At 41.3% G+C, this 21,907-nt stretch overlaps 1 protein-coding gene across 2 annotated transcripts in view; it reads left to right on the top strand.

Annotated features, from left to right (window-relative positions):
• PDZD2 (PDZ domain containing 2) overlaps window positions 1-21,907 on the top strand; it is a 496,705-nt gene that overhangs the window by 415,384 nt on the left and 59,414 nt on the right. For both annotated transcript variants that reach the window (XM_073620669.1, XM_073620675.1), the window contains 5 exons: window positions 3,486-3,561; window positions 8,454-8,557; window positions 9,914-10,082; window positions 15,393-16,186; window positions 17,611-17,755. In XM_073620669.1, the coding sequence (XP_073476770.1) occupies window positions 3,486-3,561; window positions 8,454-8,557; window positions 9,914-10,082; window positions 15,393-16,186; window positions 17,611-17,755 (1,288 nt within the window). The remainder of the gene's footprint in view (window positions 1-3,485; window positions 3,562-8,453; window positions 8,558-9,913; window positions 10,083-15,392; window positions 16,187-17,610; window positions 17,756-21,907) is intronic.

Below are 21,907 nucleotides of genomic sequence, written 5' to 3'. Positions count from 1 at the left end.
CACCATCACCACTGCCACTGATACCACCGCCCTCACCACCACCACTGATGCCATCCCCCCACCACTGCTGCCACTCATCCCATCCCATTCACCCCACCACCACTGCTGCCACTGATCCCTTCCCCCCCACCACACCTGCCACTCATCCATTCCATTCCACCATCACTACCACCACCGCTCACTGCCACTCATCCCAGCTCCATGCTCCAGGGGACACATGCCTCACCCCTGTACACCTGGATAGAAGGGGCGCCATATAGGGGAACCAATACCCTCCATTTTCCTCCTGCAGTCACTGAAAGCCTACTTCTCCTCTCCCTCCCGCTGGTGTTCCTCCTATATGCCACCCCCACCGCTCCTCCTCTAATCCAGGTGTACAGGGGTAACACATGGGCCCCCTGAAGCATGGGGCTGGGTCACGCCAGGGGTCAGGGGGGCCCTTCATGGTTTCTTGCATCGGGGCCATGAAGGTTCTGGTTACGCCTCTGGTTGCACTTCTTTTTTTATTACTGTAATTCTTTAAATGATAATACACTGCAGGAGCAAAATTTGTAATTCTTCATGTACTGTTCCATGATTTAAAGGCTTCTACGTCTGTGAGCACAGATGTTTATCTGTCCACTCATAGGATCTCATTCACCTTAAAGTGATACTAAACCCACAACAGTAAAATCAGTCTGTATATGCAGTAAAGCATGCTTGTTATACTCACTGTGGAACCTAAGGGGTTAATCCACCACATTGTGTAAGGGCTCTTTCACACGGACGATCCGTATGTCCGTTTTTCATCCTTCCGTTTTCGGATGAAAAACAGACATACATGTATCCTTATGGAGCGTCGGATGTCAGCGGTGACATGTCCGCTGACATCCGACCCGCTCCGATCTGAAAAAGTGTAACGGAGGAAAACCCTACCTTTCCATCCGTTTTCGGATCGGATCGGGTGACGACGGACTCTACGGTCCGTCATCATCCGATCCCCCATAGGGGAGAGCGGCGCTCTGACAGATCCTCTCTTCTCTGATCCTCCCCTTCTTCCACTGTCCCCAATCCATCTCATGTTGAGAGAGAGCCGGGGGGGGGGGGGGGGGGGGCACTCTGCACATGCTCAGTTTGTTGTTGTGTATTGCTAGAGATATATTCTTTTTCCTTGGAAGGGTGCATGTTATCGGCACAGGGCCAATCAGCACTGTCCAGACAGAGGGTCAGGGGTCGTGCAGCTTTATAGGATAGGAGTAGAATGAAAACTCCTCCTACAAGCTGTAACCAGACGCTGATAGAAGTCACAAGACTGCTATATACTGCTGATGAGAAAAGGTATTTAGCAGTTTGTAGTTACTAAAATAATTGCATTTCCATGTTCTCTGAACTGTGGGAGACCAGATATAGTGAATGCAGGCTCCTGGGTTTAGTAACACCTTAAGCAAGCCATAGATTATACAATTTTCTTTCTTGAAATCACGGTTTGCAGGAAAGAAAATCTCTCTTTCACCATCAACACAGTCAGTGTTTATGAGGGAATCGCTCCTGCAGCGCTTTTGTGTTCTGTCAGCTCGAAGCCTTCCCTGCCAACTGAACACAATGATCACTGTTAGTGGATGAAGTCGATCAATGGATTGGCTTCAGTACAACTAGCCTGCCCATAGAAGAATTGAATCTCAGCCCATCCCTGCTGAACCGTCCAACATTTGATCCATCTATGACCAGCTTAACACAATGCACCTCAATGCACTTGGCATTGCACCACACCAATGTGAACCATCTCCAGATTGTGATGTACTGCAAGAAATAAAATGTTACAAGTCCAGTTTATGTATGTTGAAAAACTTTTGCAGCCCATTACTGGCAACAGTGTGCAATCTGATTGATTGTACAATCTCATTTAGATCTTCAAACAACTATGTAGTATACAGACCTGCATGATTGGACACAAAGCGAATGGGCTATTCAGGTTTTCCACCCTGTCATGTAATGTTGGTAGTTTTAAAAGAGATTGTACAACCAAATTGTAACGGGTATGGTCACCCTAAGGCCTGGTTCACACTAGTGCGATTTTATATGCAACTCAAGTCACACAGAACAATGGAAATTGCACTGTTTTGTTGCCTGTTCATATCAATACAGCGCAGCAGGATTTTGGAAAAGGGTCCTATGTTACTTTAGGGCAATTCCAGACCCATAGAATATGTAAGGCACATCCAAGTTGCATTGCATAATCGTACTGAAAGTTGGATCATAATCTGATCGGAGCAGTGCAAACCTAGCCAAAGGGCTTGTTCACATAAGTTTTGCTCTATGAAGAGCAATGTGCTTTTGGATCGCTTTTCAGAGAGCATTTAACAGGCACTGAGGAGGCACTATTTCCTCCGCTATATCCGCTATAGCCATATCCTGCTATAACTCCTTGAAGCCCACCCTAGCACACCACAATTGGGTGCAAATGCAGAGCGGCCCCATTCACTTAAATGGCTTGCGCATCACCCACCGATCACCAGCGACAGGGATTATAATTCCTGCCATGAGGTAAAGCATCGCAGCCGCGGTTGTCCCCCCCACACCTAGCTACAGCCTCTGCAGCTGAAGGAAAAACTGTTGGGGGTGGTAAAACCACTGCTCAACCGCAAGTGTGAACAAGCCATAAGTCTTGTAGCAAGGTTGTCTCTTATGTTAACATTTCGGCTGACCTGAAACAGTCTGACTGACTAGATTTCTTTTTATTTTATATAAATATATAAATCCATAAACTAGTCCTTAGATGTGATAGCTATATTAGTTTTTTTTTTTTCTTTTTTAGCAAGTACAGAATATACACATTGATCCTGCCAGAAATGCAGTGTCCTTGTCACTTCCTGTGAGCTGAACTAAAAACACAAAGTTATCTTCCTTCCAAGCTATCTTCTGTAAATGAATACTTGCTCTGTCCCCAGTATAATGAAGATATACTGTCCAAACCAGTAAAGCAACCATAGCTCCCTCTATAGATACAGTGGGGGAATGAGCGTAGCCACCCTAGGATAGGGAGTGTGTTGTTTGCAGGATCACCAGTTGTTAAATCCATGGAGATAGATAGATATAGAGATATATCCATCTATATAGATATAGATCTATATCTATCTCAAAATATATATATAAAATAAATGTATGATAGTCTTATTGTCTTTGGTCATGGCATTACCTTCATATAAGAAAGCATCTGTGTTGTCCATTGCAGACAATTATACCTGAGCTTTCCTTTGTCTTCTGCAGTTTAACAAACACCAGCTATCATCTAATTGGTTGTTTGTGAGTAACGCCACACTCTTCCCTTTGCTCCAGTTTTTAAAAGTGATGCATATTGTGGGTAGTCTGCTCTGGGAGGAATGTGCTATCAGTGTTGCTTTATACGGCACAGAACAGAGTGGGATGGGGGACAAGAGCAATCTTTATATTGGACTATTTCATGTATGCACTCCAACATTTCCAATCGTGTTTGCTTTTGAATACAGATGTCAGAGCAAGAAATGGACGAGGTTATCTCTCGTACTACCCATCGTGAGAGCAAGGACTCTTCCCACAGTCCCGGTAAGTGACTTCTTCCATACTTCTTCAGTTAGCCCTTGCTATATTAAATATTAATGAATGTTAGAGTAGCAAAGATGGCTCCCTATAAATACAGTGATTTCCGTCTCAGGTGACAACTCTACATATAATGTTGAGTTAGGACTTCTCATTCATGGTGTAGACCAGGGTTTTTCAACCAGGGTTCCATGGAATCCTAAGGTTCCTCTTGAGGTTGCTAGGTGTTCCATGAGCAATAAGCAAATTCTGCCTCTCAGATAAGTTCCCACTGACACCAGTAATCTTTTTAGCTATCTGTAAGGGGGTAATTCTTCCCAATGACCACAAATTTAAGAAGCGTTCTTCCCACTGACCATCACACTATCATGATATACATTTTTGGCAGGGATTCCCTGAGACCAGAAGGTAATTTCAAGGTTCAAGGGTTCCTGTGTTAAAAAGTTTGAGAGAGGTTTGTGTAGACCCTGAGAAATGTGCAACAATGGCATATTATGGACCTCTTTGCGGTTTCTGCTGCATCAATATTTGCCTGGAAAACTGGAGAGTTTCTTCTAGGGCTGAGAAGAGCATATTATACATACAAGGGCTGTAAAGTAATACAAAAGTGGACAATTTTTTTTTTATTAAAAAAGTTACTCTACCAACATGTGAAATTTGAAGGACCTATGTGTTTGCATTACTTTTAGTACATATTCTCTTGGACACACATTATGATCCTGATCCTGGTGTTACCCCCATTTTCCCCAGCACTCCCTTGGATCCTACCATTGGAACCAGGGCTAGCTTTATACGAAATGGGTCTATGGCAATTATCAAACTGGGGTCCTCAGTACTAGAATGCTTCAATTTACAACACACCATTTCATTGGTAAACCCAGTGCCATATGAACACAAGAATGTCCTGGTACCACCAGAGCTACAGTGATGACCTGTAAATAGAATTTATTACTACTGTTTAACTAGAAGGACTACCATTGTTGTGCACTGTTTTATGCTTGGCAAAGGACCCCAGTTTTTCGCAATTGCGTCTTATCTGTGAGCATCTTTTCACTGTTGATGAGGAATGATTAGAGAGTATAGAGACAGAGACTTTCAGTGTTGCAAACCTTCTGGCTCAAGGAGTCTAGATTTGCATTGTTGGTCTTTTTAAGCTTATGAGCCCCAGTCATATAAAACTCTCTTGTAACCGCCTTAAAGGCATCCCACTTAAGACCCTCTGGGACTCATTGAGGGTTCTCCTGCCAATAGTGTTTCATGTCATTGTCACATTTATACAAAACCATGGGATCTGCTAACCAGAATGGGCTCACAAGCCAGGCCCGTATACCAGGTGGGTGTATCGCCTGAAACTGGAGTTCCAACGGAGCATGTTCCAAGATAAACATGTCTATTCTGGATAAAGTTTTATGCAAATCTGATTGACTGGAGAACTCTTTATGATCAGGATGTCTCCAACATCAAATTTCAACAAAGCCATAACTCTCCATCCAGTCCCTCAAAGTGGTGAAAGAGGTTCGGGAACCTCCAAGCCTGTCAGGTAAGGGGTTCAACACTGCGTTAAAGTCTCCAGCAATGAGAATAGTACCCTTCCCAACCTCAAGAAGTTTTTGTGTGCATTGGGATAATTTAATAGAATAAAATGGGGGAGGCAAATAGATATTCACTAAAACATCCAAATAACAGAGCAGAAGTACTATATAGCAACCTTACGGGTCAGTGTGAACCTCTTCTATTTGCACAGGGAGGGCTTGGGTAATCAGTATGAAAACCCCACGGGAGTATGAAGATTATGTAGCGTGAAAAGCATGGAGGATATTGGGGAGCTTTTAAAGCCATCACTTTCGAGCCAAGTAAATGCGTTTTTGGAGAAGTATTATTTGGGAGCCAGCTCTCTTGATTTGACTAAAAACTAGGTGTAGCCAAGCCCCCGTAGGGGTTGCTGAATGTAGTATTTCACCTGTCACCCTGCCCAGCCAGACATCCATCTCTCAGTCACTCAGAGACATAGAACAGTCCATAAGCTCTGTTTTTTTTTTTTTTTTTTTTTTTTTGAGGGGCTTAAACTTGGATGGGAAATGGGAAATTATGGGATGCCCAGGAAATTCAGTGCAACTTGCTTGGGACTTCTATATACACTTCCAGTATATACACTCAAGTCTTCTCTCCAGCACAACACTTGCTTAAGACATCTTATCATTCACTCCTCCAGCACTTCACTTGCTGCAGACTGTCACTCCTCCAGACTCGCTTAGGCCTGACACTACTTCAGCCAGGCCTCAATGAAATGCCTTTTGCGGGCAGGGACCTCGGGCCCTTTTGGTGTAGAAATAGTTCAGGTGTTAGCTGTCCTCCTATTCAGCTACCACTCCCAGATAGCTCTCTTCAGGCCCTGCTAGCCAGCCTGACTGCAAAGACCTCTTTCCACTGTCCTTCCCACAGTCCTCTCTCCTGGTTCTGCACACATCTTAATCTGCAATCTCCCAGTTCTCTCAGGTGTGCCTCCCCAGTCCTCCTGACTGTGCTCACTCACCAGCCCTCCTGGCTGCGACCAGTTGTCCTCCCTGGAGACTCTTAGAAGTGTTCTCTCCCACTGACCTCTCGCTTGCTCTCTCATGTGCCTCTCCTTCCAGGATCTCTTCACTCTGGATGCACCCGAGCCCCCGCCCAGGGTCACCCCCCCCCCCCCCCCCCAGACTGGGGAGCTCCCCGTGGGCCCCGACAGTAGAGTTGCCACCTCATCCCTTTGAACACCGTGTCTGTCGGATGCTGGGATCTGTGGCTGGCTAAAACTTTAAAACACTCAACTACAGGTTTGCCTTCTTCCCTGTTTTTGCTCCAGTGTACCGCTGCGGCCAGCACGCATCCGGGACGGACAGGGTAGGTGTAAGGTTAACTTTGCATATCCACAATTTGAGGGATTGAAACATATTGATGAACTATCCAGAGAACAGCACTTCATATATATAAAAATTATAACCATCTGTTATCATATTTTCAAATACTTCCGTTCTCCCTTTTTACCATTGGTTCTAAAACAAGCAACGTCAACATCACAGATGAATTCCTCTTTCCAATTAAGCCCCTGAAGAAGGACTGAATTTTAATATATCCCGAAACGCGTTGGGCTGGCAAAGAGTTTCCATCGTTTAAATACCACCGTGCAGTGGAATACAATTAATGGGCCTTAAAAGCCCCGACTGTAGGAATATCATTGTCTACTTGAATATAATCAGTACTGTTTTTGAATTATATGTATTATATATGTTTCCGTTGCTTGGAATGTCTTGTTTTTATAATCTTTAAATAAAAATATTGTTTTTACTCTTATATGAGATCACAATCTATACAATTTCTTGTGCAAGTGCCGGAAAAATCCAGTTAGGGGAATTTCCTTTTTTAGTTAATATGTATCTCATGGATGTGGCACGGCCCCCCCTTATAAACCTAGAATGAGCTAGTTATTTTCTTGTGTAATTAATATGTGTTCGGTTTTTTACCCGACAACTTCTCCCAAGCTGGGCTGACCCCAGGTATTTAAGGAAGACTGCCCCGTGCCAATCCAAATTGGGGATTGGTCAAGGCTCCTCAAGGTATCCCAGGCAGCAACTCCTCTCCTTCCAGCACTTTCTAGAAGGAAGAGGGAGGTAACAGTGAGGCTACCTGTGAGTCACCCAGTCCAGAATGAAAACAAACAGGCCTAGCTACCAGAGAGAGTAAAGACCTCTTACAGGAACTGGTGTTGTAATATATTTTCTACTAAAGTGGTGAACTAATGCTCGCTCTTAGCAGTACTGTCCCATCAAGCACCTGTATGCTACTATCCCATTATGACAAATCAAATCTAGCCATGCATGGTTAGGTGTCTTTCATCTGGCCATACAATACAGCATAGATGGAGGAATCTCCCCTGCATTCTATTATAGTCAGACCTGCAGTTGTCTGAATACCTAAACAGTAACTGCATTTAATTGGAAGCAGTCATTGTTTAGCTGATAGTTTTCCACCTGGCTCCTTCAATTTTGTAATCTTAAGTTTGTCAAGCCAGATAGACAGAGCAACCCACAACTTGAATTTGGCTGGGATACGATACGAGCTGTGTATGGTTAACGTAACTTAATTATAATTCAATGCTATTTTTTTTTTACATTTTAAATGCTCTACTGTACAAACAATTTCCCAAAAGGTTACTTAATATGGATGAAAAATGTAAACTGAATTTTAGTGCAGATAGCTACGGATAGATTAAATTTTATTTAGTAGGTCAGCTACACATTCAACAACAGATTCAACTGGACTTGTCCTGTAATATATTACACATTTATATTAACAGGCGTAACTAAATATAAATAGTCCTACCCATTGCTAAAATAAAAAAGGCAGCTTTCCTTTACTGAAATACTCACCAATCGCCCCACTCACTGTAAGCCCCCAGGGTATCAAGGTGTGTCACAGAATGTAGCAGGGAGCAGTACCCCATCATTATTGGTGTCACTCTGCTGCATTTAGAACACGTCCACCAGTGGAGAAATTTGATCACAATGTCATGCAGCTGGACCAAAGATACCTGGTGAAAAGGTGCGGGGGCTCCGGGGGGGACCAAACAGAGGAACCTTGGAGTTGGCTGTAATCCCATCACCATAGGCGCTGTCATGGCATATGTTAATTGTTTAAGAACAAGGTGGCAAATGTAAAAGTTTGTAAAAATGGTGCTAGAAAGTCTTGGACAGGTATTGTTTAAGTCACATGGCTGAATGCGCCTTGACTGCTAATCAACAGGTGCAACAGGCAGTCAGTAGAAGGGGATAATGTGGTATTTGTATTCCACATTTTTCACATATGGCTACTCTTGCACTATGCCAATGAACCAAAGTTTTATTTCAATTCTAATCCTTCAGGTCTGCATTTAAAGAGCCCATCTCCAAATGTGAAGCCGAAACAAATAGATGCATCGGCACCACTTAGCTGGACTATGAAACGCTTCCTGGAGCCTGCAAGCCGAGTAAGTAAAGAGTGCAATATTCTAAAATATTAAAGGGACACTGCTATCCAAATAGTACACATATACAAAATGTTATATATATATATATATATATATATATATATATATATATATATATATATATATATATATATATATACAGGAGATTTTGTGTTACTGTATCAGCATGTCTGTTTTATGGATGTTTCTACTTATTGGTGTTTTTATCATACAAATTTATCACACATATCGCACAATGTCTTTGCATCCAGCCTTAATTTGGAGTCAGGCTATCCACAGATGTTTTTTACTTTTTTCGATCACCCAGCGCTCATTTGCTATCTCACTTATTCTCTTTGTAAAGTGCTGTGCAGACAGTTGGTGCTATATAAATCCTACATTGTAGGTGTGTTTTTTGATGCATGGATACATGTTGCTGACCCACGTATAATGAATGGGCACGTGCAGCAACTTGTGTACCTCAATCAGTGTCAGGAAGCCAGCCCTAAAAATTAATTCTAGCTCTGCAGAGGCACCCATATGGAAGTGAGTGCTTGAAAGAATCTTTTACATCAAGTACTGGACTTTAAGGATCATGAAATACATACAAACACTGTTGACGCATTTCAAGATGCTAGCAATGGTCATTTCATCAGTAGGGTGTTGGTGAACACTTTGGCTTGCCACTATGCAGCCTTATTCGGTAGCTTTTAGAGTATGTGTGTTTGTGTTTGTGTGTAAGCTACAGAAAGGATTTCCACTCTACAGCCTGAAAGTGTTCACCTCCACCTTCCTGATGAAGAGGCTGTTAGCGCCGTGAAACATGTTGATGGTTTTTGTATGTATTGCATAATCATTAAATACGTGTCCTTGATGTAAACGATTCTCTCAGGCAGTCACTTTCATATGGGTGCTTCTGTTGAGCTTTTGGGGTTTGTTTCCTCACGTAGATAACCCAATGGCACCCAACTTAGCATGTTATCTGAGAAATCGCCCTGGCAAGCATCAAGACTGTCCTGTATTGGCTTAAGCCTTTACTTATCCGCTTGCTTGATCCCCCTCATTTTGGGTGTCCTGCAACCCTGTCGATGTGAGTATTGGTCCTAATATCACTTTTTTAATTTCAATTTATGTAATTCAAACAACTGAAACCCTAATACTATACTCAAGGATCTCTCTTGAGACTGTGTATCTCTTTTTTTTCTCTTGTCTACTTGCCACCTTTTGGAGGTTTTTCCCATTTACCAGAATGCACTTTGGCCTATCAAGCAATGTTGTAGTGTCAATAGACTACATGATCAGATCCTTTTATAAAGATGAGAACCTTTATAAATAGTGCAATACCACTAACACACATCTTTGTCTTCTTGTTGGCAGGGCTCGGTGAGTTCAGAAGTAGAGCTATCACAATACTTCTCCCAGGATACCCCCAGCCAGTCTTCCCTTTCTGACACCGCCGTGACCGGCTCGAGTGACGAGGAGCAGCTGCGTTTGAGAAGCGCCAGTAGCTCTATGGAGGAAAACACTGTTCCTTTCAATGCTGCCAGTAAGATGGACTTCCCATTCACTTCTTAACAGGCTCTGTCTGTGTGCTGGCAAGATGTAGAAGGATGAGAATTGTGACTTTGCACCTGACATCCGTACATCTGTGTGGCCTCTAATTATTTCCTGTGTAATAATCCCTATGGATTACACCGCAACCTCTTCATTGTATTAATGTGTGTAGCCTCTGAACCCTATCACTGCACGTGTGAGAACGGCCCAATGCGGTGGTTGATTTTCTTTTTTTAAAGGCAAACTCCAGCCAGATAGTTTAATACACTGTTCAATCACATATAAAGAGATTGCTTTTACATGCCATAACTTTTATACCACCACTGTGCTGCCCAATGGGAGGAGGTCACATGCTCCTCTGTACCCATAAGCACTGGGTTTTTCATGACAACCCCAGTGGAACAGTGCAGGACAACGCAAAGTCATGTATAGGTGTCGCTTGACTATACACTCACCGGCCACTTTATTAGATACACCTTGCTAGTACCAGGTTGGACCCCCTTTTGCCTTTAGAACCGCCTTCATTCTTCATGGCATTCATGGCATAGATTCAACAAAGTGTTGGAAACATTCCCCAGAGATTTTGGTCCATAGTGACATGATAGCATCATGCAGTTGCTGCAGATTTGTCGGCTGCACATCCATGATGCCAATCTCCCGTTCCACCACATCTCAAAAGTGCTCTATTGGACTGAGATTTGGTGACTGTGGAGACCATTGGGGTACAGTGACCTCACTGTTATGTTCATGAAACCAGTGGTGAGATGATTGGAGCTTTGTGACATGGTGCATTATCCTGCTGGAAGGAGCCATCAGAAGATGAGTACACTGTAGTCATAAAGGGATGGACATGGTCAGCAACAATACTCAGGTAGGCCGTGGCGTTTAAAAGATGATCAATTGGTACTAAGGGGCCCAAAGTGCGCCAAGAAAATATCCCCCACACCATTACACCACCGCCAGCCTGAACCATTGATACAAGACAGGATGGATCCATGTTTTCATGTTTACGCCAAATTCTGCCCCTACCATCTGAAGGTTGCAGGTGAAATCGCGACTCATTAGATGTTTTTCCAATCTTCTATTGTCCAATTTTGGTGAGCCTGTGTGAATTGTAGCCCCAGTTTCCTGTTCTTAGCTGAGTTTTTAGTTACTGTTACCTTTCTATCTTCTCGAACCAGTCTGCCCATTCTCCTCTGACATCAACAAGGCATTTTCCTCCACACAACTGCCGCTCACTGGATATTTTCTCTTTTTCGGACCATTCTCTGTAAACATGAGAGATGGTTGTGCATGAAAATCCCAGTAGTTTTTGAAATACTCAGACCATCCCGTCCGGCACAACCATGCCACGTTCAAAATCACTTAAATCCCCTTTATTCCCCATTCTGATGCTCAGTTTGAACTTCCGCAAGTCATCTTCACCACCTCCTAGATGCCTAAATGCATTTAGTTGCTCTATGTGATTGGTTGATTAGCAATTTGTGTTACCAAGCAATTAAACAGGTGTACCTAATAAAGTGGCCGGTAAGTGTAACTCTTGCCATTTTTTTAAAAATTTACAATGAGATTAAAAATTTGCTACTTTTTATTTTTTTTTTTTTATTATTTTTTTATTTTTTTTAGTCCTGTGAGGATATTGCTCTTGCTTGCTTTCTCAGTGACCGTACAGAATGTGAGGGCAAGTCTCCTCACAAGAATTGTAAACATTTGAAAGATGTCTTTCAACCATTCCCCACTCTTTAAATACGAAAAAAGTAGTTTTGGCCCCCATTTGGCTTCCACTTCTATTGTCATTCTTCCTCCTCACATCATGATTTTGACCCTGTTACAGTAAACCCAGTGTGGACTGGGACATGCCATAGCAAGGAATCGGGTTATAACTGTGGTTCTGTTTTATCAAGTTCTTCTACATTAGGTGACTTTAGTTCTTCAGTGACATTGATCGGACATTCCGACAACAAAATCCATGGATTTTTTCCGACGGATGTTGGCTCAAACTTGTCTTGCATACACACGGTCACACAAAGTTGTCGGAAAATCCGATCGTTCTGAACGCGGTGACGTAAAACACGTACGTCGGGACTATAAACGGGGCAGTAGCCAATAGCTTTCATCTCTTTATTTATTCTGAGCATGCGTGGCACTTTGTGCGTCGGATTTGTGTACACACGATCGGAAATTCCGACAACGGATTTTGTTGTCGGAAAATTTTATAGCCTGCTCTCAAACTTTGTGTGTCGGAAAATCCGATGGAAAATGTGTGATGGAGCCCACACACGGTCGAAATTTCCGACAGCTAGGTCCTATCACACATTTTCCGTCGGAAAATCCGACCGTGTGTACAGGGCATAACTCTGCAGTATATACAGGCTCATAAAACTTTTTATATGTCACTTGCCTTTTGGGAGTGACAATAGTAAGTGCTCACTATAACATTCAGTAGTGTAAAATCTGCTGTTTAAGAGGCTGGAAAATAGATTTTTGTGGGAACCAAGTGTGAGAGTTATAATGTTCTGGACCCAGAAATGACAGACCCCGCGGTCTTGCCAATATGCGTTTGCCATGTTTGTAGTACGCATAAATTAGGGGTAATGCTTTCTTTTGTGCAATAGGCTTTAAGCTGTTTCCATGAATTAAGGCCAATGGTTGGACGTTTTCTTGGAAGAAAAAAAATCCACGGGAATGTCTGTAGTCTGAGCTGCCTGCCAGAGTCGGTTCATTTTCCTAGAGGAGAAAGTGATTCTATGTATACAGTGGTAGCAACAGCAAAGAAATGAAATTGCAAGCAGCTCATCGATTTTATATTTTTCAGGAAAGTCGTTCCATGTGCATAATAAAACAGATTCTCTAGCACTATGTCCCACCAGTCATCAAGGGAAGACTTAAAGTGAGAGTAAACCCTCACCTTGTAAAATAACCCATTTTGTTTAAAATAGAAATGAAAGGCAAAACATTTGTGTATACATACAAATATTAGAAATACCTCCCCCCCCCCCCTTTTTTTTATAAATGAATATATTCCCTCTGTTCTTAACTGCATAAGAGCTGGGGGAGGAGAAAAAGCAGCACACTGAGCTTCCCATTGAAAGGCTGTGCAGGAAGGGTGTGTCAGGATAAGTCTGATCATTGAAGGAGAGCAGGCTGAGTTTCCAGCACAGCAAGAGAACTGACCATAGTGTGTTCTCCTGCTCAGTTTGGTCAGTTTTTAATAGGAAAGCAGAGGGACTGGCAGGAACACCAGGGATTCCGCACAAAAGAAGCAATACAAAGAAAACGGGATACTTTTTATACAAGTATATGGCACAGTAGGCACATTTCAGCATAATGAAATGTTGGGTTTACATATTCTTTAATTTTTAAGTGCATCTAAAGCCAAAACTTTTCAATTTTGGGTAGAGCAGTAGGGGATCAGAACCTAGATCAGGAAATATTGTTGTATGTGTCCCTGATAGGGAGATGTATATATATTTTTTTCCTACAGAGCTCCGCATGCGGTGCCTATTCAATCCCCTGTGAACAAAAAGTGAACCGTGATCACAGCACACAAATGAAGGGTACAGATATAGGACCAACCACCAAAGAGGAAGGGCCTGAATCTCTGAACACCCCGGGGAGCAAGGCCTCCTGAGAGGGGCAAGGCATACTTTGGTCTACCTAGGCTGAAGTCAGGTGGACCCCGCTCCTTAGGGACCTGATGAAGCTGGTGTTCCGACTACTTGGTGAGGGCTCTCCTGAAGAGTGATTTCCAGTTGGAAAGAGGAAAAAGACCTGAGGTCCACAGATTCTCACCCCAACCTCAGTGCAGGCCCTGACAAACCAGCACCCTCCGTCTTTTTGCTATAAACCGAACACGTGTAGTATAAGTGTCTGTGATAAGTTAAATAATAAAAATTTTAAAAAGTGCAATGTGTATTGCACAAGATGGGCCTTCTGGCCGATTAGGAAGTTTGACTCTCCATTTACTTGTTTTTTTACTTTTTTTATCATTGTGAGCCCTTCAGGTGAGGGAAAATCCAAACTTTTGAGTGTTCACTGGAACAGAAATGGAGGGGAAATCTTCCAATGAGGACAATTGTCCTGGTGTCAACTGTCTAAGTGGGTATTTCCATCACATCTAAAATCTCCACACACTTCATATTATGCCTGCAAGATAGGTAGTAAAATCTCCCCAATGGGGCAAAGATCGCCAAAAAACACACAGGGGTTTCAACCACTCCTCATTCTGTCCATAACAAATACATTTTTGATTAAGATCTACTTTCTACTTGCTTCTAACATCTGTATAAAAGTCAAGACCTTATTTGCAAATTTGTATTAAAGCCGCACTGCAAGTATTTTTTAACTTTTTTAGACAGACACGCAATCTCCAATACACACTTTGCTGTCCTTTTAGGCAGACCATACATGCTGGGCCATGTTTACTGTATTGTAACTCGTAGTCCAGTGGTGGGGACAACACCAAGCCTCAAAATATTTACATTGTTATAATTTTCCCCATGTTGTCGTTTTTAGCTTTTGGTCACCTCTGAACACCTATGGCCAAGTTCAGCATAAGAACTCTAGGGGGAGGTGCATTCAGGGGATGATTCAGAAAACATGAAGCCATGCCTCCTTTCTTTTGTTTGATGGTCTGTTCAGCTGAAAAGCAACTCTGCATACAAAGCAGACATAAAACTAATTTCAGCAGTTTGTTCTATCATTCCATTTCAAATTATTAAAAAAAAAGCTGCAAGTACAGCAAAATACCAGTTAATCTGCCTGAAATCCAGGGTGCTTCTAACTTGCTGTTTGAGCTGATAGCACACGTCTGCTGCATTGAAATCCCAAACAGTCAGACCTGCCCAATTCTTCTCTTCTGGACTACAGAACTCCAGCTATGCTCGTCCTTCTCTGTCCTTATCCAAATGCATAGGTTTATTTTTTTCCCAGTTAAGCAGTACTGCTGCCTTGATTCACAAAATCCTTCCCACATTTTGTGTATAGGGAAAGGGCTCTTGGGAGATGTAGTTCTAGCAGCATGTAGAAACTAAGCGCCCAACAGTTGCTCCTGCAAGAATTTTAAGTGTGGCTATAATCTCACAGGGAATATTAAAAGCTGCTTTTTCGCCACAAGAACAAGATAACAAAAATATTCCTAAAACATGTAGAAAAGAGAGAAGTTTTTGGAGTAAATAAACCTACAGTATCTGCCTCTAGTCACCAATAGATTATGAATTTAAGTAAATGTTTTAAGGTTCACAATGTTTTACGTTTTTCTTATAATTATTTGTGTTTCCTTTTATTCTACTTCAATGTAAAGAAAACGGGGCTACAAAAGGACAGCATTCTTGTTTCTCTCAAAGAAATAGCGCTGTTCATAGTTCTGAAAAACACGTAGCCTTTCTGCAGTCCAGCATTGATGAAAGTCCACAGTCCATAAGAAGCCCTCTTCAGCGCCAGAGAAGGATCGTCTGCTATGATGATGACGATGCCAGTGAAGAGGATGATTTTGTAAAAAAAGAGGAGAGACATTTTTGCGATATAAAAAAAAAGAACGGTGATGAGGATTCTGGCATTGTTATGACAACTCCTTCCCTAGATGTCGATGAAGTCCCGCCTGATGACCTGCCAAGAAGTATTCTTGGGGAAGCTGGGACCTCTTTGTGCGGTAGCTCTGTGGAATCTGAAGACAGCTCTGTGGAACATATAGTGGACTCACCGTTTATTGCCATTAAATCTTTTGAATATACTACTAGGGCCGAAAATCATCCAAGTACTTTGGGAATAAAAGATCCCCAAGAAGGGCAATCTGAAAGCAAGAGGTCTCCCAAGCTAGAACACAAAGCTGTAACCCGAGTCAAGAGCATGTTGAGTAATGAAAATCCTAATGCTTCCAAGCATAAAAATGAGGACAACAGGTCCTCTGCAAAGGCCTCGAAAACAACTCCAGTCGTGAAGAAATCTGAAGGAGCAGAAATTTTGGGACGATGTAACACTGAGACTGTTGAGCTGCTCTGCACTGAATATGAGTCAGTTGGGTTAGATTTGGAAATTAAACAATCTCCTGTCAAAGTTATAATTACTGGCATAAGACCACAAGGAGAAACGGGCAAGGTAAGGCGAAACATGATCACTTCTTTTTCCGTTTGTTGTTCTATGGAAACTGTAAGCAACCCTTTGGCTATTACCCTAATCACAAAAAGACTAATTTATCAATTTAAGTTAAGAGGTTTCCATTCTTTCACTTTCTACTGCAGGTTTGATTTTTAAGGGTAGTACAGTCTGTTCTTATTTCAAGCGATTTGATGCGCAAAGAACATTTTTGATATTTCGTGTACACTGCATTGCAAAAAGTTTGTGGGCACCTCACCATATGTATGCAGGTCAAAAATTTTGTATGTGAAAAGTCACCCCCCCCCCAAATGATTTTGGGTGTTTGCAGTGAAGGGTAAAGTTAATGCTACACTAAAAGTGCATTTTAAAAAATTGTTTTTGAGTCTACACTTAGAGGTACTTCTCCTTGTTCCCTTTTGTTTCTTTTACACCAGAGATAGCTTCTGCTCTATGGATTTGATTGCCCTTAGTGGATAAGCTTACTAAAATTTTTACTTTTTAATCCTACTGCAATATATAGTAAATACTAGGACCCTTTTGAACTTTTATGATTAATAACTATGAATTCTGATGTTATGGGATTGCCAGTTTTCTCATTTGCGCCCATTTCTTTTGTTTTCTAACATTCAAACTTGTGGCAACAGTTTGGATATAGTCCTTTTCTTTTCCAGCATGTCACTGCCCCCATACACAAAACCAGCTAATTAGGACATGGTTTAATGGATTTAGGGTGGAAGGACTTGGTGGCCTGCACAGAGCCCTCACCTCAAACCTACTGAACACTTTTAGGATGAATTGAAACTCTGACTGCAAATCAGGTCGTCTTTTCCAACATCAACATCTGACCTCCCAAACTGTCTTTGGCTTGAATGTGCACAAACTCCCACAGACACACTCCAATATCTAGAGATCCTTGGAGACTGACCCTACAAAGGTTGTCGGGGAAGGGGGCTGCAACTCCATATTATTACCCATAGTTTTTTCCAAGAAACTCATATAGGTGTCCACAAACTTTATGGTGGCTCTGCCATACTTGCTTCAAATGCATGTTATTCTGAGTAAAACAGAAAAGTAGTTTTGATTTGGTGCTCTTTTTGTTCCTAATGGACAATGATCTGTCATTGGACCTTCACTGAAGTGGCTTATCCTGTCATTGATTTCCACTCTGTAGTCATTTAGCAGGGATGCTGACTGCATAGTGTAACCAAGAGTGCAGGTAAAGGGCATGCTTACAAATATTCCTAAGAAAAATTAGTGTTAAAATATGAAAACAGGTGTGAGGAAGTATGTAAATAACATAACATTTAATTTCAGATGTCCATATGACAACTAAAAATGCTAGCATCCCTTTAATTTCTGAAAAATAAAGGGTAATTTTGATTACATTTTCATCCCTGTCAATATTATTATTTTATCACAACCAGGAATCTATGGGAAAGTTAGCTCCTGGAGATGAGATCCTCTCAATAAACGGTATCCAAGTGAGAGACATGTCTTACCAGGAAACCTGTGATTACGTCCAGTCTTTACCCTCAGCTGTAACCTTGGAGGTCCAAAAACCTGTGTCAGGTAAAACATACATCAGTTGATGTTATGCATAAGTAATGCTTTTATTTATTTTTTTTTAATCAAGGAAATATTTGTATATACTTTAGTAAATGTGTCTTAAAGCATTTGTACAATTCGTACATTTGAAAGTGGGTGTATTAGTATTATGTAGTCATTTTATTAGTATATAGCAGGTAATGAAAGAAATACAGCTTGTTTTGTGTACATCTGTGGTACGGAATTGGTCCACCAGGATGGAAGTGCAAGCGTATAATCATAGAAAAGGAAGCATGGGGGTAAGGGAGGAGAATGATCAAATCATACAGGGACAAAAGAAGGCATGGGTAAAAGTGAAGGAGATAAAACATAGAGGTACAACAAAGGCTTTGGGGGTGGAGTTTAAGAGTTATCGGAGAGGAAGATGGGCATGGGTGGAAGTGAAAAAGAATGGCCAGAGAGCAAATTGGGCATGGGTGGATGTGGAGAAGAATAACCAGAGATGAGTGGACATAGGTGAAAGTGTAGGTATAAGGCCAGAGAGCAGAGTGGACATGGGTGGAAGTGTAGAAGAATGAGCGCTCAGTCGGCTTTAGTAGTACAAATGTAGAATGACCTGAGTGAAGAGCGGGCACGGGTGCATGTAAAGAACAATGACCAGAGAAGAAAATGGGCATGGGTTAAAGCATAGAACAACCAGAGAAGAGAGGTTGCTGGGCATGGGTGTAAGTGTAGCTCAAAGACCAGAGAGCAGAGTGGACATTGGTGTAAGAAGAATGATGAGAGCACCGTGGGCATTGGTGAAAGTGCACAATGACCAGAGCGCTGGGGAGCATGGGTGCATGTGGAATACAATAACCAGAGAGGAGTGTGGCCATGGCTGGAAGTTTAGGAGAATGACATATGAGCAGAGTGGGCATGGGTGGAATTATAGAAAGACCATTGAGCAGAGTGGGCATGGGGGGGAATTGTAGAAAGACCATTGAGCAGACTGGGCATGGGTGGAATTTTAGGAGAGTGACCAGAGAGGAAAGTGTACATGGGTGGAAGTGGAGAATAATCAGAGAGGAACAGAAGAAGGCATGGGTGAAAGTAGAAGTAAATGACCAGAGAACACAGTGGGAGTGGGTGGGAGTAGAACAGTTGAACACCGGTACATCGGACAATACTTTGTTGATAGGACAATGACCTGAATAAATATGGCACTAAATGTTAAACTATGTAGTTTTGAATTGGCATCAACAGGGAAATTTTATTTCAGCCTACTGACAACTAGGAACCAAACAGGTCGTGGTTCTTCTTGATTGTGATCATCATGCCAGCTTTGACATGGTAAACACATGGCTTTGTTTGTAAAAAGCTGGCGGTTACAATTAAAGCTCTTGGGGTTGTATTTTTTTCTTTTGTTAAAACAAGTTTTTAAAATTTTGGGTAGACAAATTAGTCATAGAGTTATTGTCATGTTAACCATTGTCATGTACAAACGTTGCTAAATTTGGTCTGGGTATCTAGGCTGCAATGACCTCTAAATGGGGATGGGCAAAACTGAGAGTTCTCATCCTCTAGTAATTTGGTGAAATCTAACTAATTTGGTAATGCTTTGGAGTCAATGGGGCAAGAAAATTAAAGGGAATCTACCATGAAAGGACAGTGCAATTTCTGTCCTGTTTTTAAAAATACAAGTTCCCTGCCTGTCATGTGGATGCTTTTTTTTTATTTTGTGCTCTAAGTCTGTGACCCAGAAGTATAGAGATAATGAACTTTGACACTTTTTTTCTGCCATTCATTTACAGCAGGGATATGCAATTAGCGGCCTCCAGCTGTTGCAGAACTACAATTCCCATGAGGCATAGCAAGACTTTGACAGCTACAAGTATGACACCCAGAGACAGAGGAATGATGGGACTTGTAGTTTTGCAACAGCTGGAGGTCCGCTAATTGCATATCCCTGATTTACAGCATGCTTGTTCTGGGTCTCTGTCTCAAAATGACTAAAGTCCAATACAGTCAGGCAGCTTGCATCCTATACTTCTCTCATGGGTATCATTAGGGTGTATTTAATGGTTTAAAGGGTACAATAAACTTGAAAGAAATACAGTATGTCTCTGCAATGCATACACATTTCCCCCTTCTTTTTTTTTTTTATTAAAAACTGTGCAAGTGCAAAAAAAATGCATTCTAATCTGTCACAGATGTGTTCATTTATTAAAGGAGAAGTATGGCCAAAGCTTTTTTTGGGCATACTTCTCCTATGGATAACAGGAGTGGAGGGCTAATTTGACAGAACTATTCTGAATTCTGACATGATTTTGTATTTTTGCATTCATCAAAGTTATAACAAACTTGCTTCCATGGTATGGTATGTATTTAACAGACCAGAAGGGAGCAAATAGAAGTTCCTTGTTAGGGCTTAAATATAATTTAAATGGCTTGTCAGGGATAGACGCTCCCTTCAAATGTTGTGATCCTTTTTTTAGACAAAAAATGTCTAGTCATTAGCCCTATTATTTAGTTTTGTAGAAAAAAAAACAGACTGCGAAAAAAAAGTAGAATAAAAATTTTAATACATAAGTACCAAAAACAAAAAAAGCAAAAGCTTCAATACGAATAAAAGTACTTACCAAAAAAAAGACATCCTCTAAATAAAAAAGGAATGTACTTTATTTTTTTTTTCCAACAAATCTTGCCTAAGCAACTTAATGAGTGAAATTGAGAATTTTGCGATAATTTTTCTTGATTATAATTTTTTCCAAAATCACTCTGCTTAACCCTACGGCCTACAGTTCTGCTTTATTTTAAATTGCAGAGATTATAACTAGAAAGTGAAACCTTATAGGAACATAGCTTGGGAGCTCCCAGTGATATCTCATCACAGAAATAACAATTTTGGGAGGACTGACAATCAGTAGACTTACAATTAATCTTTGCTGTTCGAAAGTGAAGGTTCTCTATTTATCTAATCCCAATATTCCATCTGTACATGAACTTTTTGACATTCTTAGAGTCATTTGTAAGCCTCCTAAAAGGAGTTTTGGAAAATTATACATGGGACACGCAATCTGCTTATAGACTAAACTCCTGCTGCTGAACTTTTGCTATGTCCTGTTTGTGAAGAATCCTTGGAGAAAATGTGTGTGCTTTTATTAAAAACACATTACCTGCGGTGTCTAGAATATGAAGTGTTAAGGCACGTTTTATGTGTCTTCGAATCATACTGCCTTTGGCTCATCAAATCAGAGTAAAATTTGTTGGAATAAAAGTTTGATATTCATCAGACCTTTTTCAGCTGTGGAAAACTTGTGTCAAAAAAAAACGTAGGATTATGTGGTTGGAATTTAAATTTTCCAGCTTTCTCTCCCACCATACTGAAATGGTCACACTGTTGTAACTTTGAAAAGTTTTGTTTTGTCTCTGGAATTTTGTTTCTATAATTTTTATTTTATTTCTTTATAAATGAGTGCCAGTAATAAAGCATAGAGAACTTTATGAACAGAAATAGATTTTGCAGAATTTTTTTAAATTTAAAAGGAGAAAAACAATAATATAAGGGTACAAAAGACGTTAAAAACAAAGTACAATTGAACCCTCTTAAAGAAAATGTAATCCTAATATTTCATATTCCTGATCAGTTCCATGGTCAGTCCACCGTCCATCCCCCACAAACATTGCATATCCCCCCAACATTGCTCAGCAAGCAAGAGCAATGTTAATTAGAGCAGTGTTCAGTGGGTTATGTTGGATCTTTTTACACCCATTCTGCTGCAAATTTATTATCGTATATGCAGTATGACTTTATTACAGTAATAAAATAGGAGGGTTTAATTCGACTTTAAACTGACTCCTTTGCCTGTACGCCCTTTCAAGCAGCATTTACTCACTTTTATATGCTCCTGTACAACTTTGTAAAGCTGTTGAAACTAGGAAAAGAAAAAACCTGTGTAAGCTCCAAACCATTTTGTTGAGGCCTCCACGGGGCCTTTGCCATCCCTGGTGGCCAATCAATAGGCACCATCGCTGTCACATGGGTAAGACCACATTCTTAGCCATACCTGGAAGTGTTAAGCATTTCACTTTGCTTCTCACAGCCAACCGAAGCAATGGGGGGGGGGGGGGGGGTTGAGGAAAGAGGAGGAGCATGTGTAAAATGGTGACCCTTTTTCTCTGCTCTGGATGTAA

This window comes from Aquarana catesbeiana, linkage group LG01 (assembly GCF_042186555.1).
Source record: "Aquarana catesbeiana isolate 2022-GZ linkage group LG01, ASM4218655v1, whole genome shotgun sequence".
Classification (NCBI taxonomy): domain Eukaryota; kingdom Metazoa; phylum Chordata; class Amphibia; order Anura; family Ranidae; genus Aquarana; species Aquarana catesbeiana.
Note: the sequence above shows the minus strand (reverse complement) of the source record. Positions and strands in the feature narration are given on the sequence as shown.